Source organism: Lycium barbarum, chromosome 2 (genome assembly GCF_019175385.1).
Source record: "Lycium barbarum isolate Lr01 chromosome 2, ASM1917538v2, whole genome shotgun sequence".
Classification (NCBI taxonomy): domain Eukaryota; kingdom Viridiplantae; phylum Streptophyta; class Magnoliopsida; order Solanales; family Solanaceae; genus Lycium; species Lycium barbarum.
The window spans coordinates 47,038,018-47,064,877 of NC_083338.1; the positions used below are offsets into that span (position 1 = coordinate 47,038,018).

Here is a 26,860-nt window from a genome sequence, read left to right on the forward strand (position 1 = left end):
ATATGTATACTTGTTTTCCTTCACTAGGATTTTTTTTCCACAGGGTTTTTTCTAGTAATGTTTTAACGAGGCGCATTATCTATCAAAACATGGACATTCAAGGGGGTGTGTTATGAAATAATAAGTGTGGATATCCACCACTCTAGAAATAAATCCCCATCTCCTCCATGATCTCAAAGGTTTAATGTAATGTCTCTCACTTCACCCATAATCTTCTCCCACATTCTCATATGTTGAATGTCATATTTATAGCTATCTTTTTATATGCCTCAATGTACCACTATATATAGAGGCATAGGAATTTATGTTGGACACACTTGTAAACACTTGATGAATAAGAAAGTTTTCATCTCTTGTCTCTCTATTATATTGCTTTCATCCTTTTATATTGTTACTCTTTTAGCTTGATTTTACAACAATAAGATTGCTTAGCACTTGTTAATGTTATTATTATAATATTATTGTGGGCATTGGCTATTTTCGTCCCTGTGTAATTTGACTAAGCATAATCTACCTTCAATTAATATAAACGTAACTAACGGCCATAACTCCCGCATGTCCGTGCAACGGATTAATCTTGTACACATAGGCGGATTGAATCTCCCTACTTATGTTATTGCAACTTATGTTGCTTGATGACCAAATTAATAAAGGACGTGTAAAATGTTTCAATTGAATAATACACATGTTTGAATGAAAAGATTATCATTTATTGGCTCAATTTTTTCTACTATTCTATTGTTTTCCCTAGGAATATAATAAATTCCTTTTTCTATAACTTTATGTTATTTAAATGCATAAATTATTTTTGCTTAAACTCTCTGTATTACGACCTTCACTTTCCTCTAATCAAGGTGAAAACAGCATTTAGCTTGTCAGTTACAACCATTGCCAAACACCACTTTTCCCCGATTTTACGTTTAGCCAAAGATACAAGAATGTTTAGATATCTGTTTCAAAAAATGCAATATTACACAAACAAACAAATTGCCTCAACGTATTGTAGAAAGGTAGAAGTATAATAGAAGAGAGCAAGACCTAAAGGCCTCCAACATTAGCAAGACAATTTAGAGATAGAGGCCAGCCAGGAGCTAGCAGTTTCAATACAATTCATTATCATGCGTTGAATTCTATTTTTATAGGTTGAGTTACGTTCATTTGTTCGTATGTTGTAAGACAACAGAAAAAGAGTTTGCAGACAGAACCAGAATGAACTATTGCCATGAAAGAGGTAAGAAAAGAAATTGCAATGTCAAAAAGAGCATTTACTTTTATATCGTCGTGTGTTGCACTAGTTTCACATTTCCTGCTTGTTTACTTTTATTCCAAAAGGTACCTTTCTTATGGCGAAAATCATTTGTTCATTTTTTCCCTCAAATAAAATGTTAAAACATATCCTCTCTTCTTTTTAATTAAAGTTTGTCAATTTCTTCAGCCTACAAGCTAATTTCTTGATATTGAAATATGCATACATTTGTTCATATATTGTAAGCCGATACAAACAGAGTTTGACCACAGAACCAGAATGAACTTTCGCCATAAAAGAAGTAATAAAAGAAACGGAAAAAGTTTAAACATGTCATCGAACTATCAGAAAAGACTCATTCATGTCACTCATTAGTAGTTGGGCTCAAAAATGTCACTGCCGTTACCATTTTGGGTCATATATGCCATTACTCACTAACAACACTCTACTACTACTATATTTTGTCACGTGACATTATCTAAACCCTTCATTTGTTGAGTGGCATATATGAGCCATTTCGTAGTTCAGTGGCATATTTGATCTTTTTTCCAATTCCTGTATAAACCTCAATCTTTTCTTATTTAATGTAACAAGCTTATAAGGACAAGTTTGTCCCTTACATTAACAACACTATTATTTTACATAGAAAAATTAGACTCTCTTATTTAATTGGATTATGAATCTAATCTTAGTCTACATTCTTCACAAATTTTACGTACTTTATAGCTCTTTGAAAAAAATTAAAATACACATAAAATATGTTACACGCATGTACTTTTCTTACGCATCTACACCTCATTAGTGTAATTTTTTTTATACCAGTCTTTTTTTTTTCTTAAATAAATTTTATGTGCTTTTTAAATCTTTGTAAAGAGTCATAAAGTACGAAAAATTTATGAAGGATGTAGACTAAGATTAGATTCATAATCCAATTAAATAATTCCATGTAAAATAATAATGTTATTAATGTAAGGGACAAACTTGTCCTTACAAGCTTGTTACATAAAATTAGAAAAGATTGAGGTTTAATTATATAAGAATTGGGAAAAGGATCAAATATGCCACTGAACTACGAAATGGCTCATGTATGTCACTAGTAAAATGAAGGGTTTATGTAATCCATGTGGCAAAATCTGTTAGTAGTAGAGTTCCGTTAATGAGTAATGACATATATGACCCAAAATGGTAACTGCGCTAACATTTTTTAGCCCAACTATTAACGCGTGGGATGAATGAGTCTTTTTTGATAATTCGATGACATATTTGAGCCTTTTCCGTAAAAGAAATTACAACGTCCAAAAAAGCATTTACTTATTTACTAGATGATAGCACGGGCACAACACAAAAAATAGTACCACACTTTTTTTTTTAGTCTGTCTAAAAAGGAATAATATAATTTTATGTTTAGAAATCATTTAACTTGAAACTTCCCCTTTTACCTTTAATGAAATGATTAAATTCACACAAATATTTATGACTTATTTTAGACCACAAGTTTCAAAGATCTTTCCTTTCTTTTTTAAACTCCGTGCCTAGTCAAACTATGTCACATAAATTAGGACAGAGAGAATATCTTTTAGTAATATAATTATGAAATTTTTATTATAGAAAGTATTATAATTTAATTAATTGAAAATATTAATAAATTATTTTACTTAGTCCGCTTCTTCCATATATGACTTTCCTGGTTTAGTTCTCCAATTGAAATATTTGAAATATACTTTCTCCTACCTAGTTTCATGCCATCATCTATTTCTACTCAATAACACTGAAAAGCGCTTGCATGCGTTAGCATCTGTTGTAGTCTTAAATTTTTAAGTATAGACCAACTTCATCATTTTAAAAAAATATATGTATACATTTCTTGACCGTTTATATTTCGTCTTCTTGATGTTATTCCTCATTATTTGTGTGAGACGTATATGTCCAAAATTAGTGCATTTTTATCCTTAACCAAAGGTATAAGTTTTAAATCTTTTGGTTTTATGACTTTTTTAGCGGTTTTTGTGTTCAATTTAAATCGTTATTTTTTTTTCCTGAATTTCTCTTCTTTAAATTTTCTCTAAGCGTACCTTTACTATTTTCTGAACTTATTATCATTATTTAAATGTCTTTTTTTTTGCAATTGTCTCTTACTTCTTCACGTGGACTCCATCCTTTTTTTTTGCAATTGTCTCCTACTTCTCCACGTGAACCCACTTTAATTTTTTTATAATTATCTCCTACTTCACGTAGACTCCACCTTAATTTTTTTTTTAAACTATAACACTATTATAGAAGAGTGGGTGGACGATCCATGCCCAAACCCTCTTCTATAATAGGTAAAATAAAATATAGTCATGCGTTGAACTAATTTCACATTGTCCTCAAATGGAAAGATGTGCATTGAAGTGCTTATGGGGAAATTTATTTCTTCATTTTTTTCCTTAAATAAAATGTTAAAATATGTCCTCTCTCTTTCTTTTTTTCCACTAAAGTTTGTCAATTTCTTGAGACTGCAAGCCGATTTCTTGAAATTGAAAGATACATACATTTTTGGTACATCTATTTTGCAGAAATCAGAAATGCAATTATATTCTAACAAGTTTATTCTATCCCATCTGAATTCACATATTCACTTAACCAAATTCTCACTAACATATCACACGAGGGCATTTGAATTACAAGGCACTTTACCCTCTTCTCAATCTCTAGGACTAGAAATTCTGATATCTCAAAAAATATCTGAACGTTTTACTTTATTCCTAATTAAAGAAAGAAATTTATTGGCACATGTCAACTATTGAATGGAAATTATAACATTACTACAGATGTCAACTATTCAAGAAAAGTGACATCCAAGTCAGGTATTATCCTGTTTAAGTGCAATCTGGACTCAGGGGCGGATGCAGGCAGTGGTTAGGGGGTTCAGCCGAACCCCCTTCGGCGAAATATTACCTTGTATATACAATGTTAAAATTATTTTTTATGTATATATAGTACATATTGAACCCCCTTGACTTCTTGTTTGTTAACTAATTTATATTTTTGAACCCCCTTAGTGTGGATTCTGGCTCCGCCACTGTCTGGACTCATGTTAACCTCAAGTTGATGACTTCAGTATTCTAGAAATTTTGTGAAACTATAATTTAAAACAGATAGGACTCACTTGAGAAAATATTATTGCCAGAAGATCACTTCCTTCGTCTTAATTTATTTCTCATTCTTTTATTTTTAATCGGTCTCAAAATGAATGTAATATCTTTTCATATTTAGTAATAATTTAATTATAGCTTCTCAATTGCTTTTCCATATATTTATTTTTTATGACTTAATTTAGATTATAATTTTTCTTTAAAAAAAATATTTTTCTCTTAAAATTCATGTTCAATTATTCTTTATTTAAACTCCGTGTCCACTCAGTAAAAGAAAAATGAAAAATGTTCACTCATATTGATGAAGCATTCAAATCATCGAAGATTTTTGTAGTTGGTATCCTAATATATGTCCATATTGGGAATTTGCCATTTTGCAGTATTCAAGTATGGCCGAGAAAGAAGTTCCTTCTACAGAGGATGTTACAAGCCCACTCTCCCTATTTTTCAGAGATATAAGGTAAACTTGTATAGTTTTTGCCTTTCTTTTTTCTCTCCTTGGTCATAAATTCATCATTATCATTTCTTTCAGCTAAGGAAGGGGATACAACTTTAAAGGGTTATACACACTTTACATGTGCGAAATGACAAAATTAATGTGCTTCTTTCTCATTTTTATCCTTGCACCACACTCTATATAGCTAAATAAAGGGAAATGTTGATATCTGATAGAGTGAAGGGCGGAGATATTGGTTTTTATTAGGGTATTAAATAGGCGATTAGGGTGAATTTGGGCAAGTCAAAATGAGTTATGTTAATAAATGGACAGGTCATTTAGTTGGGCTGAAATGGATTAAGAAACGGGGATAATTCAACCTGTTCACTTTTTACTAAGTTTTAATATTCTATTTGTTTTTTATAATTTATTTAAATACCTAATAAAACTTTGCTTTTCTTTATCGTGATTATATATAAAATATCAAACATTTTTTTTTTTTTGAGACATCCCATGGGAGTATCAATTTGGACAACATATCACCCATGAGTTGATCAAAATGGGTTTAGCTAATAAATGGGTGGGTGGATTACTCGGGTCATGTTTTCATTGGCTAATTTTGTCACCCCTAGTTTTGATAGTATTCTATGAGTGAAAAATTATCAAAATATTGGCAAACCTCTAAGAAAATATTTTCTGAAAAGAAATTACTTTTAAAAGAAAAGGAGTCTCTAAGTAAAGAATTGGCTGCATATTAAGATCCCTCTGCTCTCCAAAAATGTACTATTGAATATCTGCATGCAAAGCCACTTCTGATGTATATGGAAAGTAAGTTGTACTGGACTAGGAGATGTAAGATTCTTAAATGCCAAAGCAAACAAGATTTTTCTTTATCTTTTGGTACTTAACACTGTATGTTCATCCACCAAAATAATAGCCAGAAAATTAATATTTATTTGACTAGCGAATGTAATTATTTTCGGCTGACCATTCAAATGTGTAACTTGCCCTTTTTTTTTTCCTTTGAGCAGATCAATTTTTAAATTGGATGAGCTTGGTCAAGAAATAGGAAGGATTGCCTTACCTGCTGCGCTAGCTTTAACAGCAGATCCTATTGCATCTCTGGTTGATACAGCATTCATTGGCCATATAGGTATCAAACTTCACAAAATTTAGTGTATTCCTATTATCTCACAATGAAACACAGACAATGTACATAAGTTATACTTATAAAACTAGGGTGACCATTAAGCAAAACAGATTTTGAATCATCAAAATAAACTCTAAATTTGTCGACACAGGTGCAATTGAGCAGGCTGCTGTAGGAGTTTCAATTGCTGTATTCAATCAAGCATCTAAGATTGCAATATTTCCCCTGGTCAGCGTAACAACTTCTTTCGTCGCTGAGGAAGATACAATCACGAGATCGAGCCAAGACCTGCAAGATGATAAAAGTAAGGAGCGGAATGAAGGAGATGCAGAAGCACTGGAAACCGAGTCACTGTCAAACAGTGAAAGCAAAAGCTTGATACCTAAAAAAGGTATGTTGGAAAATGAAAGTCCATGCCAGTTTGGATTAGCTGAATTTAAGTAGCTTATTAGCACAAGTGCTGAAGCTGAATTTATGAATAAACAGTTATGTGTTTGGATAGAACTTAGAAGTGTTGAGACTGAAAATAAGCAGCTTGTTACACACTCAAAAGTGATTCACGTGCATGTTGCTTCTGCTTTTTGAAAATAACACTAGCTTTTCATTTACCTTCAGGTTCTGCCGGGAGTATAGGCAACTCTGAAGAAATGGCTACTAGCTTTGAAGTAGTGAAATCAAAGCCCGAAAAGAGACACATTCCATCCGCATCATCAGCATTGATCATTGGTGCTGTCCTTGGCATCATCCAAGCAGTAATTCTAATCGCTGGAGCAAAGCCTTTAGTAAAATTCATGGGAGTCAAACCCGTAAGTTGATCTCTTTAAAAACAGGAGAAGGAAGAGAAATTTCCTACACCCCCGTCCCACTTAATGTGAACGTGTTTCACTGGACACAGAGTTTAAGAATGAAAGGAGGATTTTTTATACTTGTGATCTAAAACAAGTCATAGATGTTTTTGTAGCTATAAATCATCACATGTTTTTGTAGCTATAAATAATCACATTAAGGGTAAAATGAGAAATTTAAAGTCAAATTGTTACTAAATAGAGAAATGTGTCACTCTTTTTGGCACTGACTAAAAGGGAAGAAGTGTCACATAAATTGGACAGAGGGAGTATTTTCTTCAATTCTTGTATCCTTCTTCCAACTCTTGGTGCCATTTTTTTTTTTTTTTTTTTTGCTTTTTCCTTTGCGTTTTTGCGGCGGTAGGTGAAAGGGGGTTGAGAGGCTCTCATAGTGTCAATTTCGGGTTCTATGTGATAATTTTACAGGGCTCATCTATGTCAAGACCAGCACAAGATTACCTGAAATTGAGATCACTTGGCGCACCAGCAGTTCTCCTCTCATTAGCTATGCAAGGTGTATTTCGAGGATTTAAAGACACTAAAACTCCACTATTTGCAACTGGTAAGTAAATTAGGGATGTATGACAGTATCAAGCTTCAATGGACAAATTAAAATAGGGACTACGAAGAGGTTAATTTAGTACACAATATTAAGTTTTATACATCAGATGTTCAAAAAGTAAACAATCTTAATTATTTAGTATTCAGATCTTAATGCAATGTCTTATTATTCAGATGTGTATTCAAATTCAAACATTTAAATTTTAATACACATCTTAATATTCAGATTCAGACATCTTAATCTTAATTTAAAAAATGAGGCCCAAAATCTGACTCAGCTTTTTCCTTTTTTTTTGTGTGTGTTTTGACATCATACAGTGGCTGGCGATTTGGCAAATATAATTTTGGACCCTATATTCATCTTTGTTTTCCATCTCGGTGTCAGAGGTGCTGCGATCGCTCATGTAATTTCTCAGTGAGTAGATTCTAATCTCTCCTTATAAATAAAATTGTGAGGCAACAATTTCACGGATAAAATAAGTTTGGGAAATGTTTGACAGACATTCTTACTTGAATTGGTATTTTATAGGTACCTAATTTCAGTTATACTATTCTTGAGACTATCGGAAAAGGTTGATATCGTACCTCCTAGTATCAAGTATCTTCAATTTGCTCGATTTCTTACAAATGGTAAGGATCTTCTTGCTGCTGTAAAATACTAAATTTATATTTTTCCAATAAATACAAAACCAACTCCATATTTGTGAAAACGAGGCTCTGGAATTTCCTAGGTGGCATTCTTATTGTGTCAAAATAAGCAATGCTTGCTTTCTTTCTACTTATATTTCTCATTGAATCCTCATTACCAAGTTTCTTAGGGCCCATTTGGCCATGATCTCAAAAGTTGTACTTTTTCTCAGAAATATCAAACCTTCTAAGCTTTTGGCGTCCACTTGTTCTCTGAAATATTGAACCACTTCACCATGCTTTGTTCAGTGTATAAATGAATCTTCACGACAAAGCACACTGTAAACACAGAATGAAGAATCTGGATGTTATTTCAAGATAAACTGTATACCTTTCATGCTCATAAAAAATACTAACTGATTTTCATTTCGTTTTTCCTCCTAATTTCAGGGTTCCTATTGTTAATTAGGGTCATAGCAGTAACATTCTGCGTAACATTAGCTGCATCATTGGCTGCAAGGTTAGGACCAACACAAATGGCTGCATTTCAGGTCTGCTTGCAGATTTGGCTAGCTACATCTCTTCTAGCTGATGGGTTAGCTGTTGCTGGGCAGGTGATATATGATCTTCCCAGTCAATACTTTTTGGCTGTCTCAAATAAACAAAGAGCCAGAGGAAAAGAGAAAGACCGGTAACTAATAAAATTGAAGAACTTCTAACCAGATGTATTATTTTTCCAAGAAATCTTAATTCCAACGAGAAAGGGAACCGTTATTTGCTCCAAAAAGGCATATACAGTCAGACCTCCGTATGACAGTCATCCTCTATAACAATCTTTCACTATAACAGCCATGGTTTCCGTGAAACCATCTTTCATGTTATGTTACATTATATGTTCTCGATAGCAGCATTTCGCTATAGAAGCCAAAAAAATATCAAAACAAATGATGTTGTTATGGAGAGGTTTGACTGTAGCAGTATTCTCACTATAATGGTGTGAAAATCACAAGGCCTGGCTCCTAGGGTGGATCTTAAGAAGTTGAATTAACAGTTGGGAACTAAATTGTTGTTAGAAACCAACAAACAATTTACTTTGAAGGCTAAATCTGTCAATTAGAAACTAGCAAAAATGGTTTTTTTCTGCAGAAACAATGTGTTAACTACTCAAAGTTGAGGATATCTCTATATTGTTTTAGATATTTCAAACTAAAACATTTATACTTTCATATTTGCCACCATGAGAAAGCATGTTATGTGAACAAACTTCAAAACTCGTACCTTTCTTTCACCTTTCAGGCAATACTAGCAAGTGCATTTGCTCAAAAGGACTTCAGTAGGTGTACTGCGACAGCATCAAGGGTGTTACAGGTATGAATAGTTGTTCAATAGCAGAAATTCCCATATATTTTCAATAGCAAATGAACTAGTAACCATACAGTTCTTGAAAAGTGCAGCTGGGAGTAGTTCTAGGGTTGGTATTAGCACTCGTTCTTGGAATTGGTTTACACTATGGAGCAAAAGTATTTACGAAAGATGTCAATGTCCTAAACCTAATAGGCATTGGAATTCCGGTACACACCATCTATGAACATGTCGTTGATACATATACAAATTTTTCACAGTAAAGGACTCGGTTCAGAACTTACCATTTCTTCCAATTTCAGTTCGTCGCAGCAACCCAACCAATCAATTGTCTGGCCTTTGTCTTTGATGGTGTAAACTTTGGTGCATCTGACTTCGCATATTCTGCGTACTCGATGGTGAGTAAGCTCACATGAGATATTCATTTCTTGCTGTCAACACATAATAAACATAGGATAATTACATTTTTGGACCTCTCTAAAACATAATAGCCAGTAAATGTATATATTTAATATATACATAAAATTACATAAATATACATATAATATGCATAATAAGTGTATAGGTTTTTATCATACTTTGGTTAGTGCCAGTAATTAACTTTGGCCGACGGGCCAAAAATGAAAAAAAATAATCGTTTTGATCAAAATGGTCCACAAGTTTCAATAAGAAAGGAACAGGAACTTTACTTGTACAAGGTAAAAAAATTTTAGTGTCCTCATATACTACCACACGCACAATCCCGAATGTAGAATTACCATCTTGAAGACATCTTTCTTTGTGATGCTCTGGGGATATTGTCAATTATTTGTAACTTATCCTGATCAAAGTAATCATTTATTGACAAGAATAATTTTGATGCTCAGCTTACAGTGGCTCTTTTCAGCATTGTGTTCTTGCTCATTCTTTCATCAAGTTTTGGATTTATTGGAATTTGGGTAGCTCTAACCATCTATATGAGCCTAAGAGCTTTAGCTGGCTTTGGGAGGTAGGCATCTGAAACAACATAGACTTATAGCTTGTTTGGCCAAGCTTCCAAAATCTGCTTAATTTAAAAAGTGATTTTCGAAAAAAAACATTTTTTGAGTGTCGTAGTTTGTGTTTGGCTAATCAATTTAAAAAGCACTTTTGCGAGTGTTAGTGCAGTAATTTATGCCTGACCAGGGTTCCAAAAATGCTTTCGGAAAAAAGCTACTTTTTCCGCTTTTGCTACTATTCAAAAGCACTTTTTTTTTTTCCTAAAAGTTTGGTCAAACACCGCAACTCTCTAAAATAAGCGTTCAAAAAAAAAAAAAAAAAGAGAAATTAGCCCTTTTGGTTTACCCAAAGCTTGGCCAAACAGGCTATTAGGTGACCATGGGAATGCAGAAGCATGATCTGTTTATTTTCGGCTTCACATTTGCAGGATAGGCACCGGAACAGGCCCCTGGAAGTTCCTCCGGAGCTGAAAGTCTCTGTTAGACAGTTAATATATAAATATTACTTTTATACAGTAAATTTGTACAGTAACCTTAAATTCCTTATAAGGACCAAAGAAAGCATAGGAGGGACCTTATGAGGCAATTTGTTCAATGTTGTAACACAAGGTAGCACCACTATAGTATAGACCTAGTTCATTGGAGAATAACATTTGTACTCTTTCGTTCCACTGCAAAGATCCTCAATAAAAGTCTGGCAGATGAGGCTTCCTTTGTAGTTGGAGGGAAAAGAAAGAATCAAAGAATGAGATTTGGAAAGATATGCAATGCTCTTTCTCCTTACATTTCATTTAATTTAAGCAACACTTTGTACACGTAATTGTATACAGTTAAAACCGGATATGCGTTAAACCGGGGATACAAGGAACCAAAGGAAGCAGGGGATAAGAACATGCATGAAGGCTTTAGTTCTGAACCGGAGGAACGCTTGGACCGAAGTCAAGGAAGGGCATCATTTGATCTGGCTTCTTCATAGCCGAGTTGGTCGTGGCCGTTAGTCCGTTTATTCGTGGTCGTTGGTCCGGGAGATCCGTTGCGCGTTTGCCACGCGTCGATAGCGTCCTGCCATGCTCAACTACCAACCGTACGGGTGTCAGATCGTACGGTCAACCTAACCCAACTCAGAGCTCTTTTCTTTATTATTTTATTTTGTATGGAGACCATGAGGCAATACTATAAATAAAGGGCATTGGCCTCCTTTGAGGGGGTTGGCTCCTCAGATAAAAAAATTCTTTGTAATAGCAAACTATATATAAGAATCTCTCTCATATCAGATTTCAGTCCATATTTGTTGTGCTTTATCTCTTATGTTTCTTAAATGAAATAACACTTATTTGCTAGTAGATACACGAGTCTGGAGCAAACCATTGATCATCAATTGCCCCTTGTAGCATAGTCACATATTTCTTTTCTCTATCAAATAAGTTCAAGATATAACCACATATCCTATACCTCACCTACAATTTTAATTGATTATCCAAATCCGGGGTAAACAGTTTGGCGCCCACCGGGGGCTAGGATAATAGTGGTCTTTTATCTTGATCTCTACCTTACCCATCTAAATCAAAAACACCTTTTGTTCGTCTCTGAAAAAACGGACTAAATGGCTGACAGTGGGCAATCTGGTCACGTCAACAACAACGAAATCGTGGCCGAAAACGAAGGAAGCTGTCCACGAGGACCGCCAAACCCCACTGATCCTAACCCCGTTAATTCGAGGGAGGGCCTCAACCGTCAAAACACCGTGGACCAGGAGAATGCCACCTTACCGGCCACTGATCCTCTAAATACCCACAATTCTGTTACTTTGTCCCGGGCACAGGGCCGGAAAGAACCGGATACGCCTAATGACAATATTGACTTACGTTTTGTCACGACCCAACCCCGTGGGCCGCGACCAGTGCCCTAGCTGGGCACCTATATGTACCCGATACCCAAATTAGCATATTATCAGAATAATATTATAATAATATTAGTGGATGCCATAGAATTTATCAGAAAAAGCAGACTTGGCACACATAGGCCGATAAGGCCATCATAGAACAAAGTATCCCAAACATATGTACAGAACCCACACAGATGTATCCACAGACCTCTACAGAACATATCATAATCATAAGACGGGACAGGGCCCCGTCATACCCTGAACAAAGCACATATCCAGATAGCAGTGACAGACTGTACCAAAAGATGGGCTCTGTAGAAGAGAGCGCCCCAAAATAGCAGAAATGGGATCCTAAACGTGCGGATCAGCAAACCTGTCGTCTGTACCTGCGCGGCATGAAAACGCAGCCCCCGAAGAAATGGGGTCAGTACGAAATATGTACTGAATATGCAAAGCGGAATCACAGAAGTCAACTCATAATTGTTACAGAAAATGAGTACAGAATTCAGAGTGTCAAATGCATATTTCCAAAACAGACAGAATGCGTACAGAAACATATGTCATATCATATCATATTCGGTCCCTGCCACAGGACTCGGCAGACAGAATGTGGCCACCCTCCCGACGTTGGTGCCACTATACAGAGAAATCCGAAAAAGGGGCGTGGCCCCGTATCATATAATGTCATATCAAAATGGCCATAACAGATCAGATCAGAATAGGTGGACATGGCACATCATACTCCACAGACCCATGTACGCGTATACCTGCCCCCTCACACCGGGACGCGGCGAACAATGCAGAGAATTACGCTTGACAACATATCCTGGCCCGGGCTCAGTGTGGGAAACATTGGGACATCCACGAGTGGAGTAGTGAGAGACTAATGCAATTTAAAAATATAATAAATGTTTTCAAAGACTCGATGAAGCGTATCGAAGACAAACAAATCCAATGGGGTCGGACGGAATCATAATAAATGTATTTCGGATATCATAATAAATTACAGAAGTATAACTTTCCCGAAGTCATTCCGAGTGTCAAAATAATTTATAATATTTAACAGAATATTTAAAATAATATTCGTTAAGCGATTAGTAGGGTAATTAAAACATTTCTTTCAAAAATCGCTTAAAAAGGAAGCTTTAACACATTAGGGGCAAAATCGTAAATAGCGGGCCCGCCTTGGGACAAACAAGGCGGCGGGCTCAAATTGTGCCCTCTAAGCATATAGTGTCACCTAAAGAGGTTATACAGACATTCTATGACTTTCTGAATAATTTAGAGCAAGTTTGCATAATTTCAGAAAAAGCGTAGCAAAGAGGTTCAATTCTACTGAAGGAAAAACTGAAATTTTGTCTTGCGGATTCCGAGGGCCAAGAGGTCCTTCGAGGCCCGGATCCGACCCTAATACACTAAGGGCATGCCAAGGGAAGAATTGGGTTTGCTTTACATACCTTTCGCGCTCCTTAAGCCTTTCCAAACTCACTTCCCGTTTCGTCGAAAAACTGCAATTGGTCAAGTTTACCAATTGTGAATTATTAATGCCATTATTTCAACTTTAAGCATATTTGGCTACCGAAATTTCGGCAGCACTTCCCCTATACATATGACACCCCGAGAATTCAACTCGGCTATAAATCATCAACAACAACCCAAACGACAACAACAATATCAACAATGAACATTAAAAACACAAATATCCTTCAACTAGTCATTTTTCTCACAAGTTGACATAATCTTCAATTCAACCCAACTTTCAACTAAGATCAATAATTTCATATTCAACAACCATCATGATCATCACCATATAGTTCTAGAAACATTTCATATCGTTTTCCTTAAGATATACACTCGATATACATGATATACAATCTTCCGCCAAAATCATAACTTATGCAAAACATCAAATCTTTGGCATACAACTTCATAACAAGTTTCCAACTTCCAAATTCATCAACCATAATCATAATTCACATCTTAACAACTTCATTTCCATAATATCACAAAATTATTCTAAAGTGACATAATCATCTACATTCCAACTTCAACCAAAATTCATTCAACTTTCATTTCCAATATAATTTCCATCATAACCACAACTAGAATGCAACATAAAATTCAACTCATATATGTATACAACATATATACACCCATGGCTACATATATATATACATACCCACTTTGCAAACTTCCTTATTTCCATAATTTCTACTCATTTCCACATACCACAACATAAACAAACCTTCATAACATAAGAAAAAGGAATTGATTCTTACCTTTTTCTACAAACTTCTTCACTTGAACAAGTTGTCAACTTGAAGAAATAAGTGCTCCTTCTTCCAAAACAATTACACCAAGTTGTAGAGGACACTTAATTTAGTAGGAATTCAACAAGAAAATAATTTTAGAGGCAAGATTTTGAGGGGTGATTTTTCTATGGCCAAACCCGAAATGCCCTCTTTTTGTTCTTGTTTTTCTCTTGTTTTTCCTCCTATTCTTTCTCTTGAAAGTTCTATGGAATTTGGATGATTAAGTGGTCTTTTATTCATTGACCACATGACTTAATTCCATGGGCTTGGATCCTTTTTATGGACCATGGCCGAATGGCTCCTCACTTGGGCCTGAATTTTTTTTCATTTTTTTTTTGGGCCAACTCGGTTGGTCCCGAGTTGGGCCTAGCCCACTGACCTTTCGACCTTAAAACGTTCATATCTCCTTGTACCGACGTCACCTGGGAACCCACGACCTATGGATGGAAAGCTAATTCAATTATCTACAACTTCTATTTCAAGGTATTTTCGAAATTCCAAACTTACAATACAGTTTTTTCCCCCCAAAGTCAGGTCACCCGAAAACGTTTTCTTAAAAATATTCGTTTGGAGGGTTTCCACTTTGATTTGGTCCAAAGGTACTTCATGAGTTGTGTTTAACTTTACATATGTGATTCATATGACTTTTCAGATGTTCCAAAAAAAATCTCGGTATGTGGGCCCCACCCCAGCAGATGCTCCGAGGTTCAAAAATACGGGATATAACACGTTTAATCTTTGAAATGTTGCAGGAACAGAGAGCAGCGATTGACGAGCAAGGGATCGCGATTGCCCGGTTGCAAAACGGAGGGGATACAACGACCCCGGAGAAAACGAGCGGTGTTGCTGAACCCATAAGGGATGAGGCACGCGTTATTGAGAGCAATGGATCCGGAGCTGGTTCCTCCACCGAGGTTCTAAAAATGCTCGAAACTTTGGCAAAGCGAGTAGACTCAACCGAAAAGAGGGTTGAAACATACAACTCTCGGGTGGATCAAATCCCGGGGGCTCCGCCTTTACTAAAGGGGCCGGATTCGAAGAGATACATCCAAAGACCTTTCCCTCCGAGTGAAGCCCCGAAATTAATCCCGAAGAGGTTTAAAATGTTGGATATCCAGAAATATGACGGCATAACGGACCCACACGAACACGTGACCTCATACACGTGCGCCATAAAGGGCAATGATATGGAGGAGGATGAAATTGAGTTGGTATTGCTGAAAAAGTTTGGGGAAACTTTGTCAAAAGGAGCATTGACGTGGTACGACCATCTACCCGAGCATTCGATCACCTCCTTCGAAATACTCGCTGATGCATTCATCAAAGTTCACACCGGTGCCAAAAAGGTGCAGGCCCGTAAAGCCTACATTTTCCGTATAACCCAAAGAGACGACGTGTTACTACGTGAATTCGTCAACCAATTCCAAAGAGAGCGGATGGAACTCCCCCCGGTTCCAGAAGAATGGGCTGCACAAGCTTTCACAAAGGGGCTCAGTGTCAGAGTTCAACAGCCTCGTTCAAATTAAAGGAAAGCTTGCTGGAGTACGAGGCTGTGACATGGGCTGATGTCCATAACCGATACGAGTTGAAGATTCGGGTGGAGGATGATCAATTCGAGCTTCCCCCGGGGCCAATAAATGTGAACAAAAGTTTTGAGAGACAAAGGAAGGGCTACGAAACGAAGGCCGAATCATCGAGGGAAAGGTATCGGCCATACTCCCATTCGGAGAAGCAGAGCTTCAGGTCGAAGAAATCCAGGGTGAGCCCAAGCCGTTTATCCGGTCGGGGTAGTAAACGGGTCGAGCGCCCATCGAACAGTCGGGGTCTCTCATTCAGGAGTGATGCCGGGAGCTCTGCCGGCAATAAGGACTTACCAAAGATATCGGAGTACAACTTCAACGTCAGTACCTCGGGCCTAATTTCGGCCATTGGTTGTGTTCCGGATGTAAGATGGCCAAGACCTCTAAGGTCGGATCCGGACCAACGGGACCCGAGCATGGTGTGTGAATACCATGGAACCCATGGTCACAGAACCGAGGATTGTCGCCAGTTGAGAGAGGAGGTAGCCCGGTTACTGAAAAATAGTCATCTCCGAGAGCTGCTGAGTGAACGAGCCAAAAGTCACTACAAGCAAAGGGAGGCTCATCGAAGGACCGAGCCAGACGAACCCCAGCATACAATCAACATGATAGTTGGGGGCACCGATGCCCCTCGAGGGCCGGTGATGAAACAAGCCAAGGTCTCTGTTGTTCGCGAAAAGCGCAGCCGGGACTATTTACCCGAGGGTTCTATCTCTTTCAGCAACAAGGATGCGGAGGGCATCATTCAACTGCACAATGATGCATTGGTAATTTCTGTACTTATCTTTAAAACTAAGGTTAAACGTATTTTGATTGACCCAGGTAGCTCGGTCAACATCATCCGGTGGAGAGTGGTCGAACAGCTAGGGCTGCTCGATCAGATCGTACCGGTAGCCTGGGTACTCAGCGGGTTCAACATGGCGAGCGAAACCACAAAGGGGGAGATCTCATTGCCTGTGAACGTCGATGGCACCATTGAGCAAACGGTGTTCTATGTGATCGAAGGGGACATGAAGTATAACGCATTACTGGGCAGACCCTGGATACATAGCATGAGGGTCGTGCCCTCAACATTGCATCAGCTGCTGAAATTCCCCACCCCGGAAGGGATAAAAACCATCCGAGGTGAACAACCCGCTGCAAGGGAGATGTTCGCAGTTGAGGAAGCAACACCTCGGTCCAAAGAATCGGCTCAGAAGGAGGAAGATCTAACCGGAGGAGAGGACACCAAATAGCAATCAAAGCACACCGGGTCAGATCCGGGGTATGAAGGGGATGATTTCGATGTACCCAGATCATTTGTCGTGCCGGATGACTCGGATGCAACCAAGTCGACTGTAGAGAAGCTGGAGCAGATCAACTTATTCGAGTACCTACCAGACAGAAAGGTATACCTGGGCACGGGGCTAACCCCGGAGCTCAGGAACAAGCTAATTGAATGCTTTCGAGCTAATGCAGATTGTTTCGCATGGTCCCATATAGATATGACTGGTATATCACCAGAAGTGGAAACTCACAAGCTTAGCTTGAACGGGAAATTTCCCCCGGTGAAGCAAAAGAGGAGGCCCATGGCGGAAGCAAAGCACTTCTTCGTAAAAGATGAGGTAACAAAGCTTTTAAAAATAGGTTCTATCTGGGAGGTAAAGTACCCGGATTGGCTAGCTAACGTGGTAGTGGTGCCCAAAAAAGGTAATAAATTCCGAATATGTCTTGATTATAAGGACTTAAACAAGGCATGCCCGAAGGATTCATTTCTATTGCCTCACATCAATAGAATGATCGATGCGACGGTCGGGCATGAGATGTTAAGTTTTCTCGATGCTTACTCCGGGTATAACCAAATTCGGATGCACCCGGAGGATCAAGAGAAAACGTCCTTCATTACCCGGTATGGGACTTACTGTTATAATGTAATGCCTTTTGGGTTAAAAATGCCGGTGCAACTTATCAACGCCTAGTTAATGAGATGTTCGAAGAACAGATAGGAAAACAATAGAAGTTTATATTGACGACATGGTAGTCAAGTCCCTGGAAACAGAGGACCATTTAAAACATTTGCAGGAAACCTTCGACGTGCTCCGCAAGTACAACATGAAGCTCAACCCCGAAAAATGTTCCTTCGGGGTAAGGTCCGGCAAATTTTTGTGTTTCATGGTGTCAAACCGGGGGATTGAAATCAACCTGGACAAGATTAAGGCCATCGAGGATATCGAGGTGGTGAATAACATCAAAGGAGTACAGAGGCTCACCGGAAGGATAGCGGCATTGAGTCGCTTCATATCGAGGTCCTCAGACAAGAGCCATTGTTTCTTCTCCTTATTAAGGAAGAAGAACGACTTCGTTTGGACACCGGAGTGCCAAAGAGCTTTACAGGAATTGAAGAGATACTTGTCTAGCCCCCCGCTGTTGCACACACCGAAGGCAGACAAGCCGCTTTTTCTCTACCTTGCTATCTCCGAGATAGCGGTAAGTGGCGTTTTGGTCCGAGAAGAGGCAGGTACGCAATTCCCTGTCTATTATTTAAGTAGAACTTTGGGGGTTGCGGAGACCCGTTATCCCCACTTGGAAAAATTGGCATTGGCACTAGTAAGCGCTTATAGAAAGCTCAAGCCCTATTTTCAATGTCATCCAATATGCGTAGTAACTACTTACCCCCTGAAAAACATCATGCACAAACCGGAATTATCGGGTAGGCTAACTAAGTGGGCCGTCGAAATTAGCGGGTACGATATCGAGTACAAACCTCGAACGGCCATCAAGTCCCAGATCTTGGCCGACTTGGTGGCAGATTTCACCCCGGCTATGGTCCCCGAGGTCGAGAAAGAACTTCTATTGACCTCGGGAAAAGCCTCAGGCATTTGGTCGTTATATACGGACGGGGCCTTGAACCTCAAAGGTTCTGGGCTAGGAATCGTCCTTAGAACCCCGACCGGGGATGCCGTTCGACAGTCTATTAGAACTGCCAAATTGACTAACAATGAAGCTGAGTATGAGGCTATGATTGCAGGTTTGGAGTTGGCCCCAAAATATGGGGGCCGAAATAATCGAGGCAAAGTGCGATTCGCTCTTGGTCGTGAACCAGGTGAACGATGTCTGCGATGTCAAGGACGAACGGATGCAGAGGTATCTTGAAACAATCCAAGTGATACTACATCGGTTTAAAGAATGGACCATACAGCACATATCGAGGGAGCAGAACAGCGAAGCCGATGCATTAGCAAGTTTGGGATCCTCGGTCGAAGGGGAGGAAATCAACCCCGGGACGACGGTGCACTTGTTAAACACGGCGATAGAAAATGGACACGCTGAAATAAACACAATGGGTTTAACTTGGGATTGGCGCAACAAGTACGTCGACTACTTGCGTGATGGGAAGCTCCCGAATGACCCGAAAGAATCACGGTCATTAAGGACCAAAGCTGCGCGTTTCTGCTTGGTAGACGGTAAATTGTATCGACGATTTTTTTTTGGCCCCCTGGCTAAGTGTTTGGGCCCCGGTGAAACGGAATATGTGATGAGAGAGGTGCACGAAGGAACTTGTGGCAACCACTCCGGTGATGAAGCTCTAGTCCAAAAGATTATCAGGGCCGGTTATTAGTGGAACCGGATGGACGAAGACTCGAAAAATTTTGTCCGAAAATGTGACGGGTGTCAGAGACATCCTCCGATGATTCACCAGCCCGGAGAGTTGCTGCATTCGGTGGTTTCACCTTGGCCTTTCATGAAATGGGGAATGGACATTGTGGGTCCATTGTTGTGGGCACCAGGTAAGACCCGTTTTATTTTGTTTATGACTGATTATTTCTCTAAGTGGGTTGAAGCGCAGGCTTTTGAAAAAATCAGAGAAAAGGAAGTCATTGACTTCATATGGTATCACATCATCTGTCGTTTCGGCATCCCCGCCGAGATAACTTGTGATAATGGTCCTCAGTTCGTGGATAGCAAAGTCAACAATTTTCTCGAGGGATTGAAAATCAAGAAAAGTGTGTCGACCCCATATCACCCGTGTGCAAACGGACAAGTGGAATCCACGAACAAGACAATAATCCAAAATCTGAGAACAAGACTTGAAGCGTCAAAGCATCACTGGAGGGAAATATTACTGGAGGTATTATGGGCATACAGAACCACATCAAAATCAAGTACGGGAGAAACTCCCTTCTCGTTGGTCTACGGGGCTGAAGCCTTTATTCCCGTAGAAGTTGGTGAACCGACCCTCCGATTCCGATATACAACCGAGGAGTCAAACGAGAGGGCCATGGTCATAAGACTGGACCTCACGGATGAACTTCGCGAAAACGCGTTGGTCCGTATTGCGGCCCAAAAACAGAGGGTGGAAAGGTAATACAATCGGAGAACCAGTTTTCGTCATTTCCAAGTTGGGGACTTGGTGCTTCGAAAAGTTACCTTGCACACCAAAAATCCCAATGAAGGAAAACTGGGTCCGAACTGGAAAGGACCGTATAAGATAATCGGGATAACGGGCAAAGGATCGTACCAGTTGGAGTCCATGGACGGGCAACAGTTGTGAAATAACTGGAATGTGGCCCATCTGAAAAGATACTACTGCTAAGGTATGGACTCCCTATGTTCTCCTATTAACCTTTCTCTTTTGCAGGAAATCGAGAACCGGATAAAGTTAGGATTTAGGCCTGAAAACACGTGTTGCATTCTTTTCCTTAGTACGGGTTTGTCCCAAAATGGGTTTTCCGACAAAGTTTTTAATGAGGCAACAAGTACAACGTGTTACTTGACAGAGATAAGGGACCAGTGCCCGGAGACTCCGAGGTCACACCCTCCGAATGGGGACTTAATAGCACTCACCCGACCTCACAGCTCGGATAAGTGCTAGGGGAACACTATGCCCACATCGAAGTTCACACCGGTCAAGGAAGACGGAGAAACTCAATACTTGCTACGGCAAAATCAAAACAAGGTCGGACCTTATGCCGTAGGCTCCGATGTAAGGACCAAACGATAAAAAAGAATCGTGTCCACATAACGTTTGCCACGGCAAAACCAGGAACCGGATCTTCTGCATTAGGTTCCGATGTAAGGGCCAAACGATCAGAATGAATCGTGTCCATTTAGTATTTGCTACGGCAAAAGCGGAAGGGAAAATTCCGGCCCTATGTACTCAAACGCTTGCAATGCAAAAAATTATCGGAAGTTTGAATAAATGATATCTCGGATGTCTTCCTGTTAAAACAGTTCGACCCGGTGATAACCGCCGTATTTCGGCACTGTTTTCATTTATACACCCTGTACAGGGCACTACGGTCGAAACTCGACAAAGGCAACAAGGTCATAGCGAACTAAGCCAAAGTCATTAATCCCACGAAGGGGATTTTTACATCAAAATCTAGCTAAGGCTGAGATTCAGGTGCCCGAATAAAATCGGCCTAAGTATATTGCCAGAAAATACCGGCCCCATAAGATATGCCTTTCGTGGTTCGGAGACGTCTGGATTCACAAAGCATTCAATAAGTCTCACGAGCGGTAAAATCCCCGAGCAATGAAAAAGTGACTACGAGTCCGCTTGTCCGTAAAACGGACCAACGATTCAGTGAAAAATAATAAGCAAACGTTCAAACGAAGGAACTAGAAAGATGCATTTTTTCATTTATACAAAATTTGTACAAGGGATGTTTTTACATCAAAACCAAAGCCCTACAAAGGCAAACAATAAAAATAAAAGCCAAGTACAGGCCCTAATCTACCCGGAATGGCTGGAGCCAGAACGTTCGGACACTGTCCGTTCAGAGTCATCGGAGTCAGAACCAAGGGCACCCTTGGCCTCTTCCTCGATCCTTTTGGCCTCAGAAATAAGGGCCGGAAGATCAGTAAAGCCATGCTCGGCTTGCTCGAGGGTGATCCTCCAAGATTTCCATTTCTCGTATTCAGCAGCAATGGTAGCATGAGCCTCGGCGGCCTCGACGCTCTTCAAAGCTTCGTGCCTCGGCCTGGGCTAACTTCGCGGCTAGAGCATCCCGAACCTCTCCAAGAACATTTTGCATATGGATGGCCGATTGAAGCTCGGCCTGGAGAGTGTCATTTGCATCAGCCGTCTCCTCTCGTTTTTCAGATCGTCACACATCCGGGCCCTCATCTCCGCCTTCTCCTCGAACACCCTTGCACGCTCTTGATATCGGACACTCTCAGATTCGAGCAGCCGATTCCTCTGGGCCAAGCTCGCAGCATCCGACTTCACCAATTCCAGCTCCTCCCGGAGTTGGGAGAAGGTGGTTTCGAGCTCACCGAGCCTCGAGGAAATTTGAGCATTGTCTTGGCTAAGGCCGATCTTGTCAGCTTCGAGACTCCGATTATATTCGGTCATCGCGGCCAGCTCACTCTTTAACTGATGGTTTTCGGACTTCACTGCGTCAAGCTCGGGTCGGAGATTGGAAAGAGCGACTGCTCGGTTCAACTCCTCCTCTTTCTCCTGTAGAAGGTGCAGATATTTCTCCGTTTCCTGGCCCTGGGCATCCAATTGGCCCCTAAGATCGTCCATCTCTTGCTGGGCACGGATGAGGGCTTCATTGACGAACACCACACTCTGCAAATGAAGCAAGTTAAAAACTTGAACAAAACAAGGCTAAAATTCTCAGTGAAGTTATGCAAGGACGGCTAAAAAATCTTACCCGGTTGCCCGCATGCATACCCTCGTTAATGAGGCACTGCCAAGAGACCCCGGTCATCTTCCGCTTGTCCGAATCCAAGACAAGAGGCCGCAGATAGCTCGCCACACCCACCGGGCGAGAAAGAAAGCTGCAGGCCTTGGGGACAGTGATCATAACCGACTTTGTTCTCCTCGGCTCCACGCTTGGGGCCGGAAAGATACGCACCAAGCCATCCCTGGCCCCAGATTCGGAGGTCCGGCTGGCCAACCTCGTGGCCCGAGGGATCGGGAGATGCCCGAATCCTGCAGCTTCGCCGGTAGTAGGAGGAGTGCCCAAGAACATATCCTCAAATTCGTCAGGCCTCGGAGCCGGAGTAGAGGAACTTGGAGCAACCTCGGTATCTTCAGCAAAGGTCGGGGGCTCCGTAGTTGCCGCAGGCTCATGCTCGGGCGTTAGATGAAAGACAATGGGGACTTCGATCACCGGGACCAGCTCAGTCCTTTGACCGGCTTCAGCAGCGGCCGCCTCCCCGGGCCTTCTTGTCCATTGCAGGGGCGTCTCTTCGGAAGAAGTTTCACCTGAAATGTCGACGAAATCAATCGACCTTAGAGGAGCCGGGGAAAGAATTTCTTCCGAACCTGTGTGTGAAATCGAAACTAAAAGTCCTTTACCAGCAGGAAGGGGTGGAACGGCGACGGCCTCCTCCGAGATCGGAGCCACGGGAGGATCGGCACCAACTCTCCGAACAATAATGTCGGGCTCTGTTTCATCCCGTAGGGTCCGAGTGACGCTCCTCGCCCTCTTCTTCGACTTTTGCCCTTTGTCCGAGGGCCTTTTCCTTTTGGCGGCAGCAGCAGCAGCAAGGGTACGAGATGCACCCGCTGAGTCAAACTCGGGTGCCGACGTTGTGGGTCCGGCTGCCGACTCCAGCCTGGGGTCCACCGAGCCTTTGGGTAAACCTGAAAGTCAAAGACGCAGTGAATACGTATAGTAGAAGGTCCAGTGAACACAGGAAGAAGCAAAATACTACCGTGGTTCTGGGCGACCCATCGACCACATGACAGGTGGCCCCACGCCCGGTTATCATGGACATGTTGGCTAAGAAGTGCAGTGACCCATTCGCTCAGGTTCCGGACGACCGGAGGAATATACCCATTGGCTGATATGAATAAGAGAAACGGTGAGAAAGTGGGATCGAAATTTGACGAAACATACAGAAGCAATCACTTAAGGGTTCAGACTTACGCTTGTTGTTCCACTTCTCCGGGAAGGGCATGTAACTGGCCATAATGATATCCGAAGTACGCACCCGGACGAACCGCTCCAACCAGCCCCGATCTCTATCTTCATCCATTTTCGAGAAAAAGGGGTTCCAGCTACGTTTTGCTAGTTTTATTACGCCACCCCGGAACAACCTCGGGGAATATAGGCGTATCAAGTGGGCCAGCGTGAGCTCCTTCTCGGCGTTATTGGCCAATAGCCGGAGGCATGCCACGACCCTCCAAACGATCGGACCAATCTGCGCCAAGGTTACGTCATAAGTCCGGCACATGTCTAAGATGACCGGGTCGATCGAAGGGCCGAGTTTGAGAGTGAAGGGGTAAGTGTAAACGTATAAAAAACCTTCCCGATGGTCGGTGACTAACTCATCGGGCCCGGGGGCAAAAACTTGGACCGAGTGATTGTCCCATCCGCAGTCAGACCGGATAAGGTGAAGTCTATCCTCGGTAATGGAGGAGGGATATCGTCTCACATCATACCCTCTGTCGAATACCGAGGAAGGTTTTTCGACCTCTAAGTCTTTGTTGAAATTGGTTTTGGCCGGTATAATGTCCGAGGCCGTGGGCTCGAAGGTGCCCTTTGCTTTAGAAGGGGAAGAAGCCTCGGTTCCTTGAGGCGAAACCGAGGGAACATCATGGGAAGTGGTTTCAGACATTTGAAAATGTGAAAAAGAGAAGTTGAGTGGATTCGAAAGAGGAGTTAAAGAAAATCAAAGGGAATAAGGGAACAGACAATATAGGAGAAGTCAGAAGGCGAGAAACAACAATAAGCAATAGCAGATTGGTGTAAAGGAAGGGCAAAGTTGCTTCCTTTCACGTGGGGTAAGCAATAAGTCAACAAACAAACTTGGTATAGAGGGTGAACAGATGTGATGAAGACAAAGAAATGAAGTGAAGAGTCGAAAGCAAAGAGGAAATGAGTTGAGGAGTTGAAAGTGAAAAAATGAAGGGTTAGAGGGCGTTTTATAGTTATAGGGTTTAGGCGGTTACGGTTTCCGGTCAATAGGGAGGCGCCACGTGTCCCATAATTAATGAGGAATGACTTGAAACGACGTGCGTGCGGCAGTTGTCAGAGCGGACCATCCGGTATAAGACACGTGGCCGATGGAAAGGAGACGTGACGCAACCGTTCCCGCCAAAATGAGAGGATAACTACAGACAAACGGAGTCGACGATTTCTTGATTCACCCACTTCCCGTTACTCCGATAGATCTGCGGTCCGGGAAGTGTGGGGACTATCTGTATACAGTGAATACCGGATATGCGTTAAACCGGGGATACAAGGAACCAAAGGAAGTAGGGGACAAGAACATGCCTGAAGACTTTTGTTCTGAACCGGAGGAACGCTTGGACCGAAGTCAAGGAAGGGCATCATTTGATCCGGCTTCTTCATGGCCGAGTTGGTCGTGGCCGTTAGTCCGTTTATTCGTAGCCGTTGGTCCGGGAGATCCGTTGTGCGTTGCCATGCGTCGATAACGTCCTGCCATGCTCAACTACCAACCGTACGGGTGTGAGATCGTACGGTCAACCTAACCCAATCTAACCCAACTCAGAGCTCTTTTCTTTATTATTTTATTTTGTATGGAGACCATGAGGAAATACTATAAATAAGGGGCATTGGCCTCCTTTGAGGGGGTTTGCTCCTCAGATCAAAAAACTCTTTGTAATAGCAAACTATATATAAGAATCTCTCTCATATCAGATTTCAGTCCATATTTGTTGTGCTTTATCTCTTATGTTTCTTACATCAAATAACACTTATTTGCTAGTAGATACATGAGTCTGGAGCAAACCATTGATCATCAATTGCCCCTTGTAGCATAGTCACATATTTCTTTTCTCTATCAAATAAGTTCAAGATCCACATATCCTATACCTCACCTACAATTTTAATTGATTATCCAAATCCGGGGTAAACAGTAATCATGTTGATTATTTTCCTTCCCAAATAAACCAAGTCCTAGTCTCCCAACGCTCTTTTCTGATAAGGTAATGTTATAAAGATTAGGACCTCCAAACACTTTCTTTTGTAGACTTGAAAAAGTTTCATTCTTATTATGTAGTGTTTTCTGTCTTAATTTTTTTTTGATGCTCTTCAAATATTCTCCTACTTTAGTATTGAGATGGCAACTGTAAAAATACATTTGCTTAAACAATATATAATCAATATAGAAAGATAAAGAAGCACAAATGAAGAGGGAAATCAAAGTCGTGTGAACGAATAGAGTAAAGAGCAACTAGCTTTTCTTTTGCGGAAAGTGCCAAAGGGGTCACGTTCTTTGTGTCTTAAAAGTATGGCATCGATCTTTCTATATTTAGTTGTAACCTAGATCTTTCTATATTTAGTTGTAACCTAACTTCAATTTTTTTTCATTAGATAATTTATAGTCACAATAATTTCATTTACTTATTTTAGATTACAAGTTTCAACAGTTCTTTTTTTTTTTTTAAACTTCACGACAGATCAACACCTTCACATAAATTGGGACAGAGGGTGTATCATATTATACTAAAAGTGGGAAGCTCCATAGTTTAAAGTTAGTTTATGAAATTACCCCTCAAATGTTTAACTAAAATTACTACTGTACAAGTTTATGGAAGTAAAATTTCTTCAACTTGTTGGTTTACTTCTTGATAAAGTGAGTGTCTTATTTAATGAAATCCTATTAAATACTAAATAATGCCTATAATAAATATTTACTTGGAAAAAATACCTTCTAACATATTACGGCTCTTCACCTCTACCCTACAAAGCTTTCCATTTTCTGGATGAATTATACATCATTAGAACATTAATAGGGCGAAATTCTAAACAACTAGTGAATTTACCCGCACTTCGTGCGGT

General features: G+C 40.3%; 1 protein-coding gene across 3 annotated transcripts; it reads left to right on the forward strand.

Moving 5' to 3' along the window:
- The first annotated feature begins 1,013 nt into the window (after window positions 1-1,013).
- LOC132626461 (protein DETOXIFICATION 42-like) lies at window positions 1,014-11,106 on the forward strand. 3 transcript variants are annotated; one of them, XM_060341334.1, is made up of 14 exons: window positions 1,014-1,231; window positions 4,761-4,840; window positions 5,848-5,969; window positions 6,118-6,357; window positions 6,582-6,772; window positions 7,238-7,373; window positions 7,691-7,787; window positions 7,902-8,002; window positions 8,450-8,613; window positions 9,296-9,367; window positions 9,454-9,570; window positions 9,664-9,759; window positions 10,248-10,349; window positions 10,767-11,106. In XM_060341334.1, exons 1-14 carry the CDS (start codon window positions 1,223-1,225, stop codon window positions 10,917-10,919), a joined length of 1,680 nt encoding a protein of 559 aa, XP_060197317.1. In that variant the 5' UTR covers window positions 1,014-1,222; the 3' UTR covers window positions 10,920-11,106. The 3 variants fall into 3 exon arrangements, with proteins under 3 accessions (XP_060197317.1, XP_060197319.1, XP_060197318.1); XM_060341336.1 differs by having other exon boundaries at window positions 1,017-1,231; window positions 10,228-10,349; window positions 10,767-10,942; XM_060341335.1 differs by lacking the exon at window positions 1,014-1,231 and adding an exon at window positions 4,398-4,480.
- The last annotated feature ends 15,754 nt before the right edge of the window (window positions 11,107-26,860 follow it).

Coding starts and splice junctions, on each gene's coding strand:
- LOC132626461 (XM_060341334.1), top strand. Junction 7,374..7,690: donor AACTCCACTATTTGCAACTG/GTAAGTAAATTA, acceptor GACATCATACAG/TGGCTGGCGATTTGGCAAAT. Junction 9,368..9,453: donor CAGCATCAAGGGTGTTACAG/GTATGAATAGTT, acceptor TGAAAAGTGCAG/CTGGGAGTAGTTCTAGGGTT.